The 21588-nt window shown below is 36.8% G+C and overlaps 1 protein-coding gene across 1 annotated transcript; it reads right to left on the bottom strand.

Moving 5' to 3' along the window:
* Window positions 1–55: 55 nt before the first annotated feature.
* Window positions 56–20540, bottom strand: LOC137396549 (integrator complex subunit 7-like). Its single transcript, XM_068082861.1, has 17 exons — window positions 20459–20540; window positions 17212–17341; window positions 15850–15996; window positions 14205–14583; window positions 13917–14039; window positions 12139–12306; window positions 10921–11067; window positions 10692–10785; window positions 10260–10378; window positions 8099–8287; window positions 7793–7948; window positions 3310–3479; window positions 2492–2617; window positions 2232–2412; window positions 970–1071; window positions 692–880; window positions 56–560 (listed from the first exon to the last, which is right to left on the bottom strand). Exons 1-17 carry the CDS (start codon window positions 20511–20513, stop codon window positions 339–341), a joined length of 2697 nt encoding a protein of 898 aa, XP_067938962.1. The 5' UTR covers window positions 20514–20540; the 3' UTR covers window positions 56–338.
* Window positions 20541–21588: the final 1048 nt, after the last annotated feature.

Here is a 21588-nt window from a genome sequence, read left to right as displayed (position 1 = left end):
CAAATCATCTTCACTGCTGTGATACTAGGGCATTAGAGTGGTAAGCGTAGTCCGGCCTTTTATTAGTGTAAAATTAAAAAATGGTATGGTGATTCCTTCATGTATGTATTACAGCTAAAATCACAGGATCCAGCTCGCTGACCTCCCTAACAAAAAGGTGATGGATAACAGGCTAATTATGAATGAGAAAGAGAGAAACAGTAATGCTAATCTTCAGAGTGTCAAAGTAGATATATATATGTGGCTGAAGCTCAAATGGGCAGCTCGGAAAGCTGAGTCATTATTTTAGACTGAGAGTACGCGTAAACAGACGACTTAGACTGAGGGCCATCTAAAGATCATTTCATATAAGTTGAGTGTTTCTTTTCCTTATATGACTTCACAAGTATTTCAGCCGAACAGTTGATATCCCATTTGATACCATTAGCATCCAGTGCCTGGCAAACGACCTTGACCGTGTGCTGTCCCGGCTGCGGAAAACTCAGCAAAAACTCTGTGTTAAAATACTCATTAGAGAGGCTGACAGTGTTGGAGAGGTCAATGTCTTCATGAGGATCACTCTGCAAAAAATAAGATGGCGCTGAAGAGAGATGTTCTGTAGTTTAGTCAGTGATGACCTCACGCTATTGTAGCGCGAGGTCATCCAAGAGATAGAAGAGGGAAAATAAGTAAATAAAGATAACCTCCTCACCTTGTCTAAGTCAGTTCCTGAAGGAGCTGCCAGCTGGGTCTGGGAAGAAAGAGACACACAGATTTTTCGCACCGGCCGCTTCCCACGACAGTTTGAGTAGTTGATGATTCCTTCGACCGAGAGGGTGAGATAGGAATGGACGTGCAGCAGTACAGACTCTCCTGGCTTCTGCTGGGGGGTAACATTCATCTGCAAACGAGACATCAAATATAATACGGTGTAAGTGTGGCTGTAGGTATAATTAAATGGTTATACATACACATGATAAACCTACGCACCGTCACTGATGTTGTCTGTAGTCGTTGAAAAAAGTACCTCGGCAAAGGCAGCCTGTTATCCAACATAAGTCTGCAAGAAGCCTCCTTGAGATTCTCAATTTGCTGAAAAAATATGCATGATTTCAAAGATCAAATTATCAATTATCAATAATTCATCAGCATGAGGCAATAAAATGAACCACTGAGTATGGATTGGCAGCAGGTAACAGACAAAACTAAACCAATTCATCTCCTTTCACATCATTAACTTTCTTAGTCAGATTCTGACATTTCACATAGTTTGTCATTGTTTGGTTTTTCAATTTAAAACGATGTTTTAAATTGAATTAAATTACTTTAAATTAAATTACTGCTTCTATGAACTTGATAGCTGAACAAGTAGGTTCTGGCTATTCAATGATATAAATTTATCCAATGTAAGATTGATTCAGTGTATCATTTGATAATTATTTTATCAGTTGAGATTAACATTGTGCAGAGAGGGGCATGTTTATATGTAGAAAACCTTCTGACACATGAATATATCAGTCAAACTTGTAATAAACTGTTGAACTCTCCAATAAATATAGTTAATTCAATAAAACTTATCTAAATACTTGGATGTAAAATGATGAAGTAAACACATATTTTCACAACTAAAAGCCAGTCACCTTGATGAGTTGAAACAGAGACTAGAGCGTCAGTTTATAAACCGACTCCTACATGTAGCTTACAATCATGAAACTCTCATACTGAGTTGTGTGGGAGTTGTGAGCACATTTGTTTGAGAGGGAGTAATTTCACTATCTCAGATTTTAGGTGATATTTGCCACAACATACAGTGAAACATAAAAGAAGCCAGAATTTTATACTTGAACATGAATTGCCTAACAGGGCTAACATTGTTAGTAAGGAATACAGATAGAAGACAACTATCGACCAACTAGTATCAGTAGCTAAATTAGTAGCGGCACCTGGCGTCATGGCAGTACTATAACTACTAGTACTATAACTACTAGTACTATGACTACTAGTACTATAACTACCAGTACTATGACTACTAGTACTATAACTACTAGTACTATAACTAGCAGTACTATGACTACTAGCGGTAATATGACTACTAGCAGTACTATGACTACTAGTAGTACTATCAACTAAACACAGAGTTTTACCTTGCCTAGCACCATCACTAAATATACTGTGCTCGCTACCAACATGTATATATATTGACAGCAACGCAGAAGCAAGTATACTAAAGCTGTCACGGTACAGCCACAGACCTCTGCAGTAATTGATATCTCCGCCGAGTCAGAAACACTTGAAGAGCGAGGCCAGGTGCGCTTGATAGACTCTACAATGAGGTCTTCAGAATGGGAGGATTGAGTTGGAAGGGAAAACTGTCTCTCCCCTGAGAGTACTGTGTCAAGAAGCTGAGATACGAAAAATGTTCTCTCCATGTGCCTACAAATACAAGCTAATAGCTAATCTATACAGACGCTAATGTTTGGTAAGAAAGTTAGAAGACTCCAAGATGTCTCACCGTCTCATGTGACTGTTTGTGTGAGAGTCAGCATCGAGAAGAGACTCTTGCAGGCGCGTGTAGGCAGTGTATAGTTGATGTGCCTCTGAGCAGCATTTCCTCAGCTCCTCTGTCAGTCGTCCATATCTAAAGTAACAGTTTCAACAGATGCTCAGGATGCAGAAAAAGACCGCTTGGAGATGGTAATACGACGGAGAGATGTTTTAAGGCTTTAAATATGACTCGAGTCAATTCAACTCTCAACTAGAAATTATCAATTCAATTCCCAATTCTTTTGCATCATAGATCGTGTAAAAATTGATCTAATTCGGTATTTGAGCATAACACTAAAGTTCAATTCTCAATTCTCTAGCTAGTCTAAATTCAATTAATTCAATTCGTCCAAATAGACAAAAAATTTTACCAATTCTTACCAAAAAATTGACTTATGACAATCTATCAAAATAATAAGCCACCCTCAGCCACTTGACTACATGCATTAGCTCAGACCCTTGATTGTAAAGCAAATAATAAGGCAAGTTTTTACAAATATAAAAACAAAACAATAAATATAGATATACTAATAATAAAGGGGAATGTTGGTGCATTGTTTTGAGTTGTTTCGGTTATTGAGAATACAGAATTGTGATAATTCATCTATGATGACAGTAATGAGCAGAACCAATATCATTTTACTGACACCAAGTCAACTTAATTTTCAGTAATCAAAAGATACCAAAAAGTCAATTCAATTCATTCAGTGAGTTGAGAATCTGGGCTTACTCGAGCAAGCTCGATAACTCAAGTGCCCATCTTTAAGTAGCCCTCAATTTGCTCACCTTACAAGGTCATCACCAGTACGAGCTCCTTCAAGCTTACCCATCGCTGGAGGAGGACAACTCCAAAACATATTACAAACACTTTGCAGTCTTCGGTGGTTAGACAATTCCGTATAGAGGAGATTGAGATAAGTTGAATGAAATGTGAAGTCGTGTCCCTTCACTATAGTCTACAAAGCAGTGAAGCCGATGTACAATACTCCGTCTGCTAAGGTGGAGTACAAAACCATGTACAATACCCCATCTGCTAAGGTGGAGTACAAAACCATGTACAATACCCCGTCTGCTAAGGTGGAGTACAAAACCATGTACAATACCCCATCTACTAAGGTGGGGTAAAACACCATGTACAATACCCCATCTGCTCAAAAAAGAATCAGTTTTGTAATAGATATGGTGAATAATTACAACAAAGCAGTACACTGTCTTTGCTGTCTTAGCTTCAGTCAAAAGGACAATCAATGATTACCTCCTATTTTAGTGTTACAATGTCCAATTAAAATAACACCTGACATGATGGCACATATTGTATTAGCTATGATTTGTTGCTTCACTCAGCCCTGACTTACTGTTTACAGTGAAGGCCTTAATAATAACTGGCTACTGTTTACAGTGAAGGCCTTAATAATAACTGGCTACTGTTTACAGTGAAGGCCTTAATAATAACTGGCTACTGTTTACAGTGAAGGCCTTAATAATAACTGGCTACTGTTTACAGTGAAGGCCTTCATAATAACTGGCTACTGTTTACAGTAAATGTCTTAATAACTGGTTACTGTTTACAGTGAAGGCCTAATAATGATGCGACATACTGTTTACAGTGATAGCTTCAATAATAACATTAGCTACTGCTTACAGTGATGACCTTAATTATGGCTTTAGCTATTGTTTACAGCGATGAAACTCCCAAACAAGAAATAGTGTTTTTAAGAAAATTATAAAGGTCATCACTATGGTGATGGTGAACAGAAATACTCCAGAGTGAGCTCGATATCCATCTAACATTCAGGTTAGAAGTGCTGAGATGTTAAATGTATTCATGGCGACTAGAGAGTGACAGCAGATATTTCTCACAGCATCTTGAAACCTTCTAACTCTAGTGACGGTATATCTATGTATACTCTATGTATACGGAAATGTGAAAATATTTGAAATGAATGCTAGTCAAATCTTTCCTGCTGTAACAGAGTGCCTTGTGCTTTTTATATGGCGAAACTTTGAGGCCTCAGATGAGGTTATATACTAAACAACAAGTGGAGACAACACTAGCAAGTTGAACAACAGCAGGTGACGGTATAACCAGAAAAGTATGAAGCTAAAACACAGACAACTTGAGTGAATGTCAAACTTGAATGCAAATGGCAACTAAAGCGTTCTAAGACAATTACAGTGAAACCTCGGTGCTCGACCACAATGCGTTCTGACTTGGTGATCTGGCACCGATTTATTCGAAAACTGAAACAAATTTTCCCGTAAGTACCAATGATAAGTATTTTAATCTGTGTTCACCGATTAAGACCGAGCACTGAGCTTCCACTGTATTTGAGTTTAGCAAACGACCTCCCATAGCATCAGTTGAGAGACAAACATCTCAGAAAAAATATCCTTGAATAGATCAACTCTCCAGTTTTACGCAGCAGCATGTCATGATGGTACACTCTCCAAAGCAAAGAAAAATAATTATTGGGATCTCCATGGCAAGAGAATGACAATCAGGCATAGGCTGAGTAACTGTGACTACAGGTACATTGGTTACTTTCCTAGACAGCGCAGCAGATGTGCAAGGGCGTGGATCACTGCTCAGATGAGTAGTTGGACATCACCTTTACACAAACAGCTGGACTTTCATGTCGTTTTCACCGACCCAAATGAATACCCCGAGCTACATGTCCTGCCAAAAGCTTGTGTTACAAATAACTTGTGTTCTAGTTATAAAAATATGACAGAGAATGTGATAGTGAGTTACTTTGTTATATATGTCACACCTTGACATACTGTGTCTCAACATACTGTGGCAGAAGCCAGCAGAAGACTAGCGCGATGTGGTCAGGCTAAGAGGTCAACAACTAGTTGCATGCACAACCGGCCTAGAATTGCATACACAATCAGATTGGAAACTAGCCAATCTGCTGACTACAATAGGCACGGCTATAGCCAGCTCCGCTGACAGGACCAGAGTAGGCACGACTGAGACTATCCCGCTATTAAGGACAAAGTCAGCTCGGCTATCAAGGCTATAGTTGACTCGCTAATGCCTGGCTAATGACTGGCTAATGCCAGACACATCGCGTATTTCACTGAAGCCGAGTCACTTACGCACCAACCAGCCGAAATTCAAAGGAAGGGGCTCAAATCATATACTGTTACGGCACAGCGCTGTGACCAGGGCCGTATCGTAGTGAGGGCAAGGTCCTCTGCTTTGAGAGGCAGAGCTTAAAGCATATATAAGGAGTCCAGATGAGCAAAGGAAAACAAAGCACCTGAAAGTCTCTCATCATGCAGTTTACTGCATGTTTATTACATTTTGAACTGTACTCTTATATATGTTTATTGCAAAATATATATTCATTGCCTCTCACTTGAGTGGTTTGGTACTTGTGGAGCGAGCAGAGGAACTCGGTCAGTTCCTTTACAATATGAGAAAATATTTGCCTTGAGATATGAGACATATTTGAGGTACGAGCGTACGACACTGGTTCTCGATGCGGCCGCTATGTGGTCGGATATGCGAGAGGCAGCATTCGAGAACAGCATCACTTGGTCGTTCTCATCTGGTCGAAAAGGATTTAAAAAGGTCGGCTAAAAGTGAAAGTGAGTCTGAATGCGAAGCCGGAAACCAATATAAAAAGAACACGAAGACAAAATTAAAATTAAGCTTTAAGATTTAAACTCATTCTCAAACTAAATTCATTCAAGTTAAATGTAAAGTACCTGTTATGTTACTCAGCATCACAAAAGTGTGTATCGAATGTATTGCCATAAGTGTCTCTCACACCTCAGTTAGCCACTACGTCTGTCTCAAAGGGTAAGAACTATATACAGTGCTGTACATAGTAATGTTACATTTTAATGCAGTTGATTAGCGGTAAATAGGTATTTGCTACTTTGTGAGCCTAAGTGGTGAATTAGAACCAGTAACTAAACATTGTGATACCCTGTTTTTAGGAGATTTTTAGAGGTTGGGAAAGGAATGATTTGCATTTAGTGATTTTATATAGGAAAAATTGATTTGAGATATGAGAGAATTGACATACGAGCTTGTTATGACATACGGCCCCGGAATGCATTAGGCTCGTATGTCGAGGTATGTACAGTTGTTGATCGCTCATCAAACTCCAATAAAATAGAATGACACACATACCTCTTTACCAACTCACTAGTTTTAAAATGATGCATATTTACGTTGTATTTATTGAGTATTTACGTTGTATTTATTGAGTATTTACGTTGTATTTATTGAGTATTTACGTTGTATTTATTGAGTATTTACGTTGTATTTATTGAGTATTTACGTTGTATTTATTGAGTATTTACGTTGTATTTATTGAGTATTTACGTTGTATTTATTGAGTATTTACGTTGTATTTATTGAGTATTTACGTTGTATTTATTGAGTATTTACGTTGTATTTATTGAGTATTTACGTTGTATTTATTGAGTATTTACGTTGTATTTATTGAGTATTTACGTTGTATTTATTGAGTATTTACGTTGTATTTATTGAGTATTTACGTTGTATTTATTGAGTATTTACGTTGTATTTATTGAGTATTTACGTTGTATTTATTGAGTATTTACGTTGTATTTATTGAGTATTTACGTTGTATTTATTGAGTATTTACGTTGTATTTATTGAGTATTTACGTTGTATTTATTGAGTATTTACGTTGTATTTATTGAGTATTTACGTTGTATTTATTGAGTATTTACGTTGTATTTATTGAGTATTTACGTTGTATTTATTGAGTATTTACGTTGTATTTATTGAGTATTTACGTTGTATTTATTGAGTATTTACGTTGTATTTATTGAGTATTTACGTTGTATTTATTGAGTATTTACGTTGTATTTATTGAGTATTTACGTTGTATTTATTGAGTATTTACGTTGTATTTATTGAGTATTTACGTTGTATTTATTGAGTATTTACGTTGTATTTATTGAGTATTTACGTTGTATTTATTGAGTATTTACGTTGTATTTATTGAGTATTTACGTTGTATTTATTGAGTATTTACGTTGTATTTATTGAGTATTTACGTTGTATTTATTGAGTATTTACGTTGTATTTATTGAGTATTTACGTTGTATTTATTGAGTATTTACGTTGTATTTATTGAGTATTTACGTTGTATTTATTGAGTATTTACGTTGTATTTATTGAGTATTTACGTTGTATTTATTGAGTATTTACGTTGTATTTATTGAGTATTTACGTTGTATTTATTGAGTATTTACGTAGTGATTCTTTGCCATTGCCTACCTCAATCGAACGAATAGACTCAGTGAGAGATATCATAGCCTTAGTGAGGAGTTCAAGGTCAGGCTGTTCACCATCTTGAGCCTGCTGCAGATAGACCTGACTTTTGGCATACGAATGAAGGCACGTGATGAAATACAAAGACCCTTCAGATGATACCTGCAAGTGGAGATAACACTGTTAGACAGAAATATGAAAGGGAAAAGCATTTAAAAATTCTAAACCAAAACAACAAAAAAGGTATTATACTAGCATTGATCTCTTCAAGTGAACAGCAAAGCATATCGCTTTATGAACCAATAATATCACCTGATGTTTGAGCTTGTCCAATAAAGTGACAGCTAACGGATACTGAGCAAACCTCAGCGCTTGTCGGGCTACTCTGTAGACTGACCAACTGTCGAGAGAGGTCAGAAGGTCAGAGAGTACCGACATGGTGCTCTTTCCTATTTCTGTGTATGACATGGATGTGTGAAGTATAACAGAGCAGAGCATTACCTGTCAAACAGTGTCACCAGATCAACAGACAATTACTATGTTTCCATGATGCGCAGTACTTCGATGCAGCCCCTTCCGAAGTTGAGGGATTGTACGTTTACATGCTGCGCAGTGGTTTTCAGCAAATTAACCAGAGAAGAGAAATTGTATAAATCGAATCGCCTGATGGAGAAATAGAATCGATCATGGATACTGAACATCAGAAACAGTCTATTTATGCTTCTGTCGTCATTATACTTTTATTTACAATACACATTCACAAGGTTTTACAAACCTTGACACAATTTTTACAAAGTAATATATTTTTAATAAGTATTTTCAAGTAATATATTATTTAAACATTACAAGTCTAGGAAAGTAATCACCTCATCATCCTGGGGGTGCAAACCATAATTAAATTTAAGTGAAAGAAGATCGGAAGAATAGAAAAAAATGAGATTAGCAGGATAACTTTTGTACTAGTTTATGGCCCTCGATGAATCTGCCTCCACAACAAGAGAGCTATGCGCAGCCACTGCGCAAATGCCGTTTCCTTGCGGCGAATTTGCACTGGCTTCGCACTGATCAGTGCGCAGTGATTTCAGTGCGAAGACGCCGTTTCCATGATTCGGAGAGGGCGCAACTCCGAAGTACTGCGCATCATGGAAACATAGTGATTAAAAGAAGCACGACCAGAGCTGAGTGTCACCTGTCAAACAGGGTCCTTAGATCAACAGACATTAAGAGAGGCACGACCAGAGCAGAGTGTCACCTGTCAAACAGGGTCATTAGATAAACAGACATTAAGAGAGACACGACCAGAGCAGTGTCACTTGTCAAACAGTGTCCCTAGATCAACAGACATTAAGAGAGACAAGAATTGATGTACATATGTTGAACAATATCAGCAATATGTACATCATTGATCTACATCACAAGTGTTCTGTAAGCTTACATGAAATTTAAGTAGATGTTATCAGAAAGTATTCGTATTTTTCTGTCATTTGCGATCGTTTTCATAGTTTGAAGTGATTTAACTGCCAGGATGTTTGAAGATTAAAATCAACAAAACTTGATCACGGTTAAACGCTCAGATCAAGTGGAAGTGTGATTATGAAGTCTGTAAGTCGTAAAGTTGAAGTTACAAAGAGACAGAACAGAGACACTTTACACCACAACTTGAATGCAGTAGCTGGTATCAACCATCACAATGATAACAACTAATGACATTATTTTGCACGTATTTATCTTTTTAGTGTATAATATATAATTAGGGTATAATATATAATTAGGGCGTAAGAGTACAATTTATAATTACTAATAACCCAACAACTCTATACACAAAATGTATTATTTTATTAACAAAATCAATGAATGTATTGCAATAACTTATATGATAAATCAATAAATGATTTTAATATTTTCAAATTATAGAAAAAAGCGTGACTGTGAGGCAGCTTACTCCAAGCCAGCGGACTGTAAGCCTCTAGAACTGGATCGCCATTGAAATGTTTAGATCAAGTGAAAGAGTGATTATGACATCTATATATGCAAAAGAACTGGCAGCGTAGAGACGCGTAACGTTGCTTCTAGAACGGAATAGCCGATATTAACTATTGCAACAACAGCAACTAGTGGCATCATAATCGCACTGTGTCTTGATCAGAGTATTTTAACTGTGATCAAGTTTGCTTGATTTTAATCTTGCAACAACCGGGCAGTCAAATCGCCTTGAACATTAAAAAAAATCGCAAATTTTAGAAAAAATACTGATAATTTTTGATAAAATCTACTAAAATTTTCTGTAGGTTTATGTTTAAGAGCAGAATATCATTATTTGTAGTAACAGAGAACTTGATTGGCTGCTGCAAGCGGGTGTTAACCAATGGAAGGCAGTTTTAAGACCATAAGACATAAAGAGCAAGAACATAGTAAACAAACTGCAGGTCATCAGGTCATCACCTATCTAACAGGCAGTCAAATGAGAACTTACCACAAGTCTGCTGTTGCCTCCTTTGCAGTCGACAAGCGCATTGAGCAGGTCATGAAATACGACATTCGGAGGAAGTTGGAGAGTCATCAGCGCCTCACATATAAGCAACCGGCAATCATCTATAAACAAAAGGAAAGTTTAATTGTAAGAAACGAGGGACACAGGCTAAACACAGAAATGAAAAATAAGCATGTGTATGGCTATGACAGGCCACGGATGAAAGACAGAAACAAAAGAGGATAAAATGAATGAAGGTGGGGAAACAGCAGGGGTGGAGGAACAATGGGGGTGGTGATAGTAGAAAAGAACCAATGAGAAAGCCAGACAGTCTGCAGGAAATGTTGGAAGTGAGAACAGGGGAGCAAATGCATCGTCCACAAAACAGTGAAAAAGATAAGAAATATGCAGGAAAGACAGTGAGAAATATCTCACCATTGGCTGTAGTCTTAAGGAGGGAAAGCAGAACATCCAGTGAATGCTCAGTGTCAACTTTGTTGGAGAGTCTTTTGAGGCAAGTCAGTGATTCCTGCAACCACAACCAGCATGGTCTACCTTATATTATACAAGTACCACTTTACAATATACAGTGTACAATGGTTAATCTGAAAGGTCAATGAGACTTGACCTCTGGCTTTCTGGCAAAGCCAACTGTGTAACTGACCTTGAGGGAGGGAAGGTCGAGTTGACTAACAGCTGACATAATGAGAGATTGAACAGCCATCATGACATCATCTGAATGCTTATTAAACTCATCAGCTGACAAGGTGAGCAGGAGCTTACAGCAAATGGTCACTGAGAGTGAGGCAATCTGAAGCACACCATGACAGCAAGTAAACATTGCGTCATTCCCACTTCGAATCCAGTGGAACCTCTACTTATTAAAAACCATATACAAGAATTTTAAGTAACAAAATGTTTTTTTTGCTAAAAATTTTAGTTCGACTTACAAAAGATGTTCTTAGATACGACAGGCAGCAAGGTCTTTCATATCTTGATCATTTGTTTGTTTTGTAATTTTTTCCCATTTGCTTCTCATGGGTACAAAGTAATGTACAATGATTTTCATTCAGTTTCATTTGTTAGTAAATGCCAATAAACGAGTTTTGGGCCAATTAGCTATGTAATTTGGAGTTATCATACCTCACATACAAAGCGGGACAACTTTAGTTTTAAGCAATTCACATTTTTTATTTTCTATATGATGGTACAGTTGTTCGGTTTGAGCCGATGCACATAAACCTTTCTACTTGTGTTTTTGAAAACAGTCCAATCAAAACCAAACCAAAACAACTACACAGCACCCAACTCTTCTGATCGCTGTCTTCCCACTCCGCCTAATCTTCTCTTACCCTCGGCTAGACAGCCGACATCAAAGGTAGAAAAACACAACATTCATAGTTTTTTTTTCGTTATCTCTCTGTGCCTTCTTTTTTCCATGTGTACTTTGTTCAATTTACTATGTAGTCATATAATTCTAACACGTACTTGTTCCAGATATTAATCATTACATAAATATATGTATAACTTATCCAAATGCTGTGTCCGACTTAAGCAGAAACTGGAACGAATTACAGCACTTATATGGTAAAATCAGTTTCTACTTACGAAAATTTCTACTGAAAAAACGGCTCCTGGAACGAATTAACTTTGTAAGTAGATTTTCCCCTGTAATTCATGCCAACAAAATTGAACCATATGTTTTTGGTAGTCAATGAGGCCATTCTATAATAGCGCTACATGCCAATGGCGGTACATGTACATATTATGGCGTAACACCATACTCTGAGATCAAGGATCCTGTCGAAATGCAAAATACAGGCATGAGGGAAATTAACAGTATCGCAATAAGATGCCTAAAACAGACAAGAGTAACAAGCACCTGTAGGTTGATGTCAAATGCGAATGTGGAGAGAAGAATGTCAAAGATACAGCCACCATCAGCCATAAAACAGTTGGCTGTCAAAGAGCTGACACTGGCTTTCATAATCTCCAAAACTCCTGCCCTGCACTCAGCATCCTCTTGAGATCTTTCATATTTCAACAACATCTTTAAAGAAAAAGGAACAATAGTTTGGGTGGGTTAAGTGGGCTGGCTGACCTATCTGTCAGCCAGCCCACTTAACCCTTTGATAGCTGATATTACGGCATTCACATGGCTCCGCTTACAAATGCTGTTTTTGAGTAGCAGCGTAAACCAATCAAATAAATTATTACATAGGGCGTTAGACCAGAAACTTTACTTCCATTTTTTTCTGTTTTCCAATATCTTTGCCAACTCCCTTCGTTATTATAACAATTCGGGTGGGACCACATCGCAAATAAATGATACGGCTGAACTGTTGGTAGTGATGCACATGAAGAATTATGTAATACTAACTAAATTTTTTCTAATGATTTTGAGCCAGAAAATGATCATTGATGTGTGCTCAATGAATATGATGATACCACAAATATTTTCAGAACTCGTTACAATCATACATTTTAATGGTTTTGGCCAAACAAAATGTGAACAAAAACCTTTTTTTGATGTTTAGAGCTTTGTTGGATTTGTTTTCCAGGATTTCACCGAATATAATTTGATGAGCATATATAGACATATTTAATAAACGTGTAAGAATGTCCTACTTTTTGACAAAATGCAATGGGGAAACTGACAAACATTGAGGAGTATGGCCAGGGTTCAAAGGGTTAGACACATGCATCTAAAGTATATGTATATCTGCAGGTATGTCTAGCATAGATATAAGCACCGTACCATTACATACTCTCCTGACTCTAGCTATAAGTATTTATCAATTCTAGTCGTAGACAAGTAAAGGTTGCCAAGGGTCGGCCACCTTTTCCCCTCAAAGAGCTATTCAGACCCGTTTTCCACAGGAAAGAACGCGGTGGGAGCCACATGATATTTTAAATAAAACAAAAAATAAAAACTATATGTAACGTTTTTGTTTAGCTTTTAATTAATGTTTTTTTTTACCATGTTTACACCATAAAACAAAAACGTGTGGCATGTATAATGATTTAACTGCTGAGAAAACAAAATTACACTTTTACAAACAATATAATAGATTTTGGGTTTTATTAGCGCATAAATTGCTATAAGGTGTACTGCCTGTATTAGTGTTGTTGATGATATTGCGGACCTAAGTGGCTGGCCAGCCTTACTAGATTTCTAATTGTTTAGCCCTGTTCGTTGACATAATACCAGAAGTTATCTTGTAGCGATCTGTTCCTCCACGTAAATGCGTTAGTACCTTTTTCAGTACTTTTATGTTAAAGCTAAAGCCATGTGACGATCATGTGATAAGGTACTAATAATAATATAACATAAATAATGACGCATAACAAGCGGCAATGTTTGATTTATCACCATAATTACAATTTTTAAAATTATATTATAAAATCTAGTGATAAAACTTCTATATTTTTATGAACTATTTGGCAAATGGTGAAAAAAGGAAAAAATCCTAAGTCAGAGGGAGCCGACTTAGAAACAGCAAGGGAATCGCAGGGGATGAAAGAGCCAATCAGCATGGGATGAAAGAGCCAATCAGCAAGGGGATGAAAGAGTCGCGGGTTGCCGATTCCTGGTCTATGCTAAAGTAAGCGCATTTCAGTTCTCATATCTGCCATGGGTAAAAACGGAGGCATAGCTACCTGTATGTGGGCTGGTCTCAAATGGTGAGGGCTGGCTTTTAGTAACTGCTTCAAGTTCTTTAAAGCAGAAAGTTGCACTGACTGCCTACAGTCCGTCTTAAGCCAGGTGAAGAGGAGCTCGAGCTATTAAATGTACGAAGAGTCAGGCCATGAATATCACAGTCGATTTCTTTACAGCGGTACAACTAGTAACGAAACTAGTAACCAGGGGAATAATATTAAACCGCATTGAATATTTACCAACCACACTCTAGGAAATGACACTCAAGTCTTTAATATATCCCACACCTGTTCAGAGATGTCACTGAGAGATCTGCAGGCAAGGTTGGTAAGTGTAGAAAGCAAGGTCACCACCATGTCATGCGCCACATAGTTGTCGAGCAGGTTCTCGCAGATGAGACGAGCCTGTTGTGTCATTTCCTGAGAGGCATCCATGTACTGGAGAGTGGGAATCAGGTCGAGTTTCATGTACACTGGTGCTGCCTCTATTTTGCTAGCGATCAACTGGATGGCCCCTCGATTGAACACTTGTGATACTTTAGAGAATTCTGTCACGGCGTGAATGGAGGCTTGCACTTCCACTTCATCATTGGAGTTGAGGGCCTCCAAAACTGCGTGGTGGACATTCTTACGCTTTCCTAGGATAGGGGCGCATGCAGCAAGGCACCTACAAGCACATAAAGCGGGTAGTTAGACCATAAAACCATGGGCAGAGTGCAAACTGCACCTCTGACTGCAAACTAATTATATTTTTGATGAGAACTTGCAGGTGTTTTCCATGGAGCTATTGTAAATCCTCGGCGCAAGTGGACCCTGCAAATGCTTTACAATGAAAAATCTGTAAACACTTTCCATGAGAGAAACCAGCGAATTTTTCTCCTAAGGAAAATATGTTTCTAATGTTAGCAACTTTTAGGTGCTCGCTATGAAAGGAAAATGCAGGTACTTGTCATAAGATGAACCTGCAGGGGCTCTCTATGAGAGGAGGTTGCAAGGGCTTTGCGCGATAGCCTAATGCAAGTGCTTCTCTTGACAGGGGCATGCAAGTGCTTCTCATGAAAGGAATCCGCAGGTGTTTCGGATGAGAGGAATATGCAAGCAACTCATTGATTGAAACAGAAACTTGCTGGCTCACTGGTACATAATCATAGAAGTCAAGGATAAGAAACGCTTGAGACTCTTTCAATTCAACTCGCTCAATTAAATTCGCTGGAAATGTGGTAATTCAGTAGAACGGACTTCTGCTAGCATTGCTCTAAAATTTTATTCAAGTGTCAAAGACTCATGGGTCGATACAACTAAACAACTCTGGTTAATTATGTACAAGTGACACTTCTCTTCTATTTTGGCAACTTCTTAGTCATAACCATTTCCCTGTAAGAATGTTTTGGTGAACAGCCATAAAAAGTTGCTACTCATTCATGTAGCAACTTTGTTACACAAAGTCATGTTGTACATTATAGAACAACGTGGTTTAAGGCAGGTTCACACTACATCGCCGTATGTTCGCCTTTCGTATATAGTCGATTATGTGAACTGTACACCGATGGCAACGATGAAACAATGCGAACTTGTCGGGAAAGTTTGCAGCTGTCAAAATTTCCTGATATTTCCCCGAGCATCAACGACAGCCTTTATAATGTGAACTATATCAGCGATAGTAATTCGTGGTTGTGAATAGTGTGATTTAATTATTTCCGTCAATGATAGTTGCTGCAGGACTAGTTTTCGATTCAAGCACAAATTTGATTCGAACACAAAGAAGTTTTTTTGCAAAAATTTAAAAACAAATGAGAACACTGTGTCACTGATCTAAACACAGATGGGGTTGTGATCGTGTGAACATTGTTATCATCGATGATCACCAAAGTATTGTGGCTACAACATCGAGATACGGCAATATAGTGTGAAGCAGCCTTTAGGGTATACGTACCTGATGGTAACAGCTCGGGCAACTGGGTCATTGCTGTGGACCACTTGAAATATTCGCGCTATAAACTCATCAACATTTTGTATCTTGTCCAGATGTTTGTGGCTCTCTTCCAGCACTCTCACAATGCAGAGTCTCACAAAATTGTTACTGTGAAAATAGCACTAGACAAAATAGACAACATACAACCTGACTCATTAGCTCTATTGTAAACAACAGTGCAGTCAAACATTAGGCACAATACAATGATGTAATGCCATGCTATTTAAGTCTGACAGGCTTTCTCCCTATTGGCCAATCTAGGTTTATATATCTATGAATAGAACTAGAGAACATATTGAAGTTTTACAAGCAGAATCTATAATCAAAACTCTGAGAATTTAATTTGTACAGTTTTATCCTTAAAGGTAGCAAAGAGAAACAATAATCTCAAGTACCAAACTTGATAAGTATACTGTCAAAGAGAAACAATAATCTCAAGCACTAAACTTGATAAGTATACTGTCAAAGAGAAACAATAATCTCAAGCACTAAACTTGATAAGTATACTGTCAAAGAGAAACAATAATCTCAAGTACCAAACTTGATAAGTATACTGTCAAAGAGAAACAATAATTTCAAGTACCAAATTCGATAAGTATACTGTCAAAGAGAAACAATAATCTCAAGTACTAAACTTGATAAGTATATTGTCAAAGAGAAACAATAATCTCAAGTACCAAACTTGATAGGTATACTGTCAAAGAGAAACAATAATCTCAAGTACTAAACTTGATAAGTATACTGTTAAAGAGAAACAATAATCTCAAGTACTAAACTTGATAAGTATACTGTCAAAGAGAAACAATAATCTCAAGTACTAAACTCGATAAGTATACTGTCAAAGAGAAACAATAATCTCAAGTACCAAACTTGATAAGTATACAGTCAAAGAGAAACAATAATCTCAAGTACCAAACTTGATAAGTATACTGTCAAAGAGAAACAATAATCTCAAGTACCAAACTTGATAAGTATACTGCCAAAGAGAAACAATAATCTCAAGTACCAAACTTGATAAGTATACTGTCAAAGAGAAACAATAATCTCAAGTACTAAACTTGATAAGTATACTGTCAAAGAGGAACAATAATCTCAAGCACCAAACTTGATAAGTATACTGTCAAAGAGAAACAATAATCTCAAGTACTAAACTTGATAAGTATACTGTCAAAGAGAAACAATAATCTCAAGTACTAAACTTGATAAGTATACTGTCAAAGAGAAACAATAATCTCAAGCACCAAACTTGATAAGTATACTGTCAAAGAGAAACAATAATCTCAAGTACTAAACTTGATAAGTGTATTTGGGAACAAAACAAACCTGACATTGAAACAATCAGACAACTTGAGGCACACAGAATTGATAAATATAGGAAATGGGTGCTTGTTAAAGACGTCTGCAAATGATATCACACATTCCGCTTGGTCTCCCTTGTTTCCTGACTTGAGACCTGCAATCAACAACGTAATTATGACCGCAACTTCCCGTGAAAATGAGGATTATATCATCAAGAGAGGACAACTCATATGAATAAAGCAAATTCTTGATTAAAGATGTACTTACACAAAATTTCAGTAGGTTTTATCAGCAAGTAATAGTCTTTTTTATTAAGATGTTGAATGATTGCAAGATTCAAAAGAATGTATTTTCAACCGTGATTTAATAAGCAATGGAGAAAGTGACAGTGGACTGTAAATAGATGTGATATGGGGTACCATCTATCTCTACTTTATAACATTACATCTCTGTTACATATACCTATATCATTTGTTTACTGTAATGTATCATATGATTAGAAGAAATACTGATCGGATCCAGTTGACCTGTCGAGAGATACAAGTGGTGCCATCCTATAACCAGTACTTGCGAAGTCTAGACGTCCTTTCTAGAGACATATATACTTATTACAGGTATACCTTACAGGTGTGAGATATTACAAACCTTGTGTATTATTATCGCATATAAGGTGATACCGTGACAAGTGCGACAGGTGCTTGTGCATTGTTTCGCATATAAGGTAATAATGTGACAAGTGTGACAGGTGCTTGTGTATTATTATCGCATATAAGGTGATACTGTGACAAGTGCTTGTGTATTATTATCGTATATAAGGTGATGCTGTGACAAGTGTGACTAGGTGGCTTGTGTATTATTATCACATATAAGGTGATACTGTGACAAGTGTGACCAGGTGGCTTGACTTGGAATTCAGCTGTATTGACTACTTTATAAGCTACTAGTGTTGTTGGTATGTTGGAACTGTGGTATGATAATATTGAAGAAAAATGTGGTGCTAATTTACTGACAGCGACTAGTAAGAAGTAACTGCCGAGATATTTTGATATATTACTGTCAATTATTTGGGAGAAATTCTCACCATTGATTGTGTTGTATTCTCTCACAAACTTGTATCTATTGGTATGCTGAACTGAGTGCACAATGAATTAATAAAAATATTTCTTACTTATATATTCAGAGGCTTGATAGCCATTTGGTTTTATAGCAACAAAGCATTAGCTTCATGAAAGCATAGAAAAAGCTCTATAGCAAAATATAGTGAATTTACAAATAAAATACACGCTTAGTTGTTTGTGTGGTAAATTGTTCTAACACCCCCCTCCCTAACAGATTGCAACAGAAACAATTCATCTGCATCAATTACTGGGCGAGATTACATTTGGGTTTGGTGTCTCAAGAAGGCACAACTGTTTGCAGAACTGAAAGATATTGTGGACTCTACTCAGAGTCAGTATCGAGTGCCGGCGGAGACTATGATTAGCGGCGATGTTTTAGCTATAAAATCGCTGAGGGTTAAAAAAGAGTATGAAACTGTGGTATATGCTTTCAGAGCTTTGACTGCTGAGAAAAAAAGACAACTGGTATCAATCGTGGATAAGGAGCTGGCTAAGGTGACAATTAGGGTACAGGGGTTTAGACTTGAAATGATGAACTATAGTATATAGTCGCAAATAACTCTGAAATTGGGTTAGTGCTAGCGAATGCATTGTCAAGGTCGCCAATGTTGAAGGAAAGCTTACTGAGGAGTTGAAGGACTCCAGTGTAGTATTAGATATGTTGGAGTCTGCATATAAGTATTAAATTTGTAGGAGTCTGTATATTTCACAGAGACTAAACATGATCAAAGCGAGCATTCCTGGCCGTGCATTATCATAAAGATAGTAGAAAAAATTATAATAAAAGGTTGGCCATCAAGCACGAATGTTCTAGATATACTGAAACCTTTATATCCTTTCAAAGTCAACATAACATTAGTTGATGGTGTACTGTTCTAAATCAAGTTCTAGAGTTTCCAATTCTAGAACTTGATACAAGAAATATATAATGAACATCAAGAAGAGTCAAAGTCATCTGGTGGCCAGGCAAGTTTAAAGATATCAGATAAATTGTGAAATGTACCGAATGTGAAGAGTTTCAAAGCAAACCGTCATTGACTCTTTTGACCTTTTTTCATCAATATTATTGCTCAAAATTTTGTTAGCTGTGTATTCTGATTGTTTGACATGATACAGAATACAGTATCTTTCACTGGTAAATGTCAGTATTGCTTACAATAGCTTAAATGTTCTAATAGTACTTGAGCCATTAACAATCAATTCAATTCTCACAAACTAAACAGTGAAAATAGAACAAGATGACAAAGCAAACTCAACCTTCGTGTGTAGATTCGGATGAGTTGTTAGAAGTGAGTTTAAAAAAAGCTTTACGACTTATATGCAAAGACCTAAGCATACCCCATAAAAACCATCACTTACCACCTACCAACTTAATAACAAGCACTACTGGTGTTCTTCCGTACCTAAGCTATCACATTAATTTACCTGCCTCACTGCTCATCCTATACTCCGCAATAACTGCCCTAAATATATCAGCTATAGCTTTCAAACCGTAAACCATGGTCACAAAACCAGGACCAGATTTAAATTACCTCGTGCCATAAACCACAACAAACTCAACAGTAACCTGCTAAGTTCACTTAACAACCTCTGCACTCATCTAACAACTCTTCCTCTGCAGCCTTTTAGAACAAAACTCAAACTATACCTTCTATCTTCTGACCAATAATACCATTTACCATATCGCCTTACCTATTTTAAAATTTTTATATTATACATTGTTTTCATAACTACAAATTTGTGGTCCTAGATATGCATAGCTATTTTCACACAGCTTTTAATTGTCCACTTTTCGTTTAAACAATACTCATATTAATCCTCAAGCTTACTTTTTACATATTTTATGCATTCAGTTCCAACATTATTATATTAGTTAGACTATTCATTAGTCTTTTAGTTTAGACTATAGTCTCTTTGTGTTAATTTTTTTGTTTTACCCTGCTTTTTAGTTAGTTTACTTGCTGTGGTACCCTGTGAAAAAATGTTGTAAAGTATGACTATTGATTAGCACAATAAAGATTGATCATATATATAGTTATCCATAACATAATTTCTCTACAAACTACTCATAACGGAGTTCTACCTCACTGACGTAATAAATTAGTAATAGTAAAAGCTATTAAAAATGTAGTCAAACGTTAATAAGTCATGACCTTTATCCAGCTCAATCAATGATTGGTTTGCATCTTTTTCTGTATCACTATTCATTTTACGAAATCGGTGACAATCAAACGAGTGTGCGGCCGAATGAAAAAGAAAGTGACATGTGTACGCTGACAATATTGATCCAACATAACAGCCAATCAACGACTTTGTGAGACCGGACATTGCTGAAAACGCATGCGTATTCTGTATAAACTAAACCCATAGAAACAATTTCGGTTGCTTTATTTTAGTAAATAAGTGCTTATGTGTTGCGGCTATCCGTGAGTTGCTCGTCTTAAATAGTAAATAAATAATGTTCTCACAGCCTATATGCTAAAATGCGAATCATAGTAGGTTACAGAGTCAGTAATAATGTAAATTAATGATTTTAACACTATTTTGATCAGCAGTAGATGCCATGTACAATCAAGTACTATTGCTGTTACTTCTTTATGTATAAAACTAATGCAATCAGCTATTGCTGAAAACTATATTTATCTAGAATAAACTCTGCATATTATTGTGAGTGTATTTTGACGAGAATGTTAAGCATAGTAAAGCAAAAAGAATCGCTATTCTTGTATTTGTTCGTTTCCTGGCTTAGCAAGGGAGAAAGGCAATTTTTAAATTTCTGTCTATTCTAATTGCCCAGTTGAAATACTGCAAAGATAATATTATTGATCAACGGCACTTCTTTGCACCCTTTTTTCTAAATTTACTAATGAAGTAGCCAACTAGTGAGTTTATGACTTTTGCTAGTGGAGAATATCCCCACTTGCACTGTTTTTACTTATGTAGATATTGTGATTCCTTCTGCCGTTCTGGGGGGCTGTATATCATTGGTAAAACTGACGTTGACAGATTTGAATTATCACAGTCTGGATTATTGTCAAAGTCAGTCAAGGAGTGTTACGTACTTTGATTGGCCAGTTCTCCAGCCAGTCACATCACCTGGATGGTTGCGATACAGCATGCACTGACTACTCATCTGCAAATATTGTGAGATTTTTAGCTGTAGTACTTTGGCTAAGCAGTAACAGTTATAGACATTAATCATGTTATTAGACATTATTATCATGAAATGTTTAACTTAATACTTCTTAGCGATTAAAATCTGCTACCAATCTATGGTGACACT

Source organism: Watersipora subatra, chromosome 5 (assembly GCF_963576615.1).
Source record: "Watersipora subatra chromosome 5, tzWatSuba1.1, whole genome shotgun sequence".
NCBI lineage: Eukaryota > Metazoa > Bryozoa > Gymnolaemata > Cheilostomatida > Watersiporidae > Watersipora > Watersipora subatra.
This window is presented reverse-complemented; position numbering and strand designations above follow the sequence as displayed.

Excerpts from the sequence above, each read along its gene's own strand:
- LOC137396549 (XM_068082861.1), bottom strand. The coding sequence starts at position 20,513 with ATGAATAGTGATACAGAAAAAGATGCAAACCAATCATTGATTGAGCTG. Across the intron at positions 10,379-10,691 it reads CCTTAAGACTACAGCCAATG|ATGATTGCCGGTTGCTTATA; the intron begins GTGAGATATTTC and ends TTTTGTTTATAG. Across the intron at positions 881-969 it reads TACAGACAACATCAGTGACG|ATGAATGTTACCCCCCAGCA; the intron begins GTGCGTAGGTTT and ends TCTCGTTTGCAG.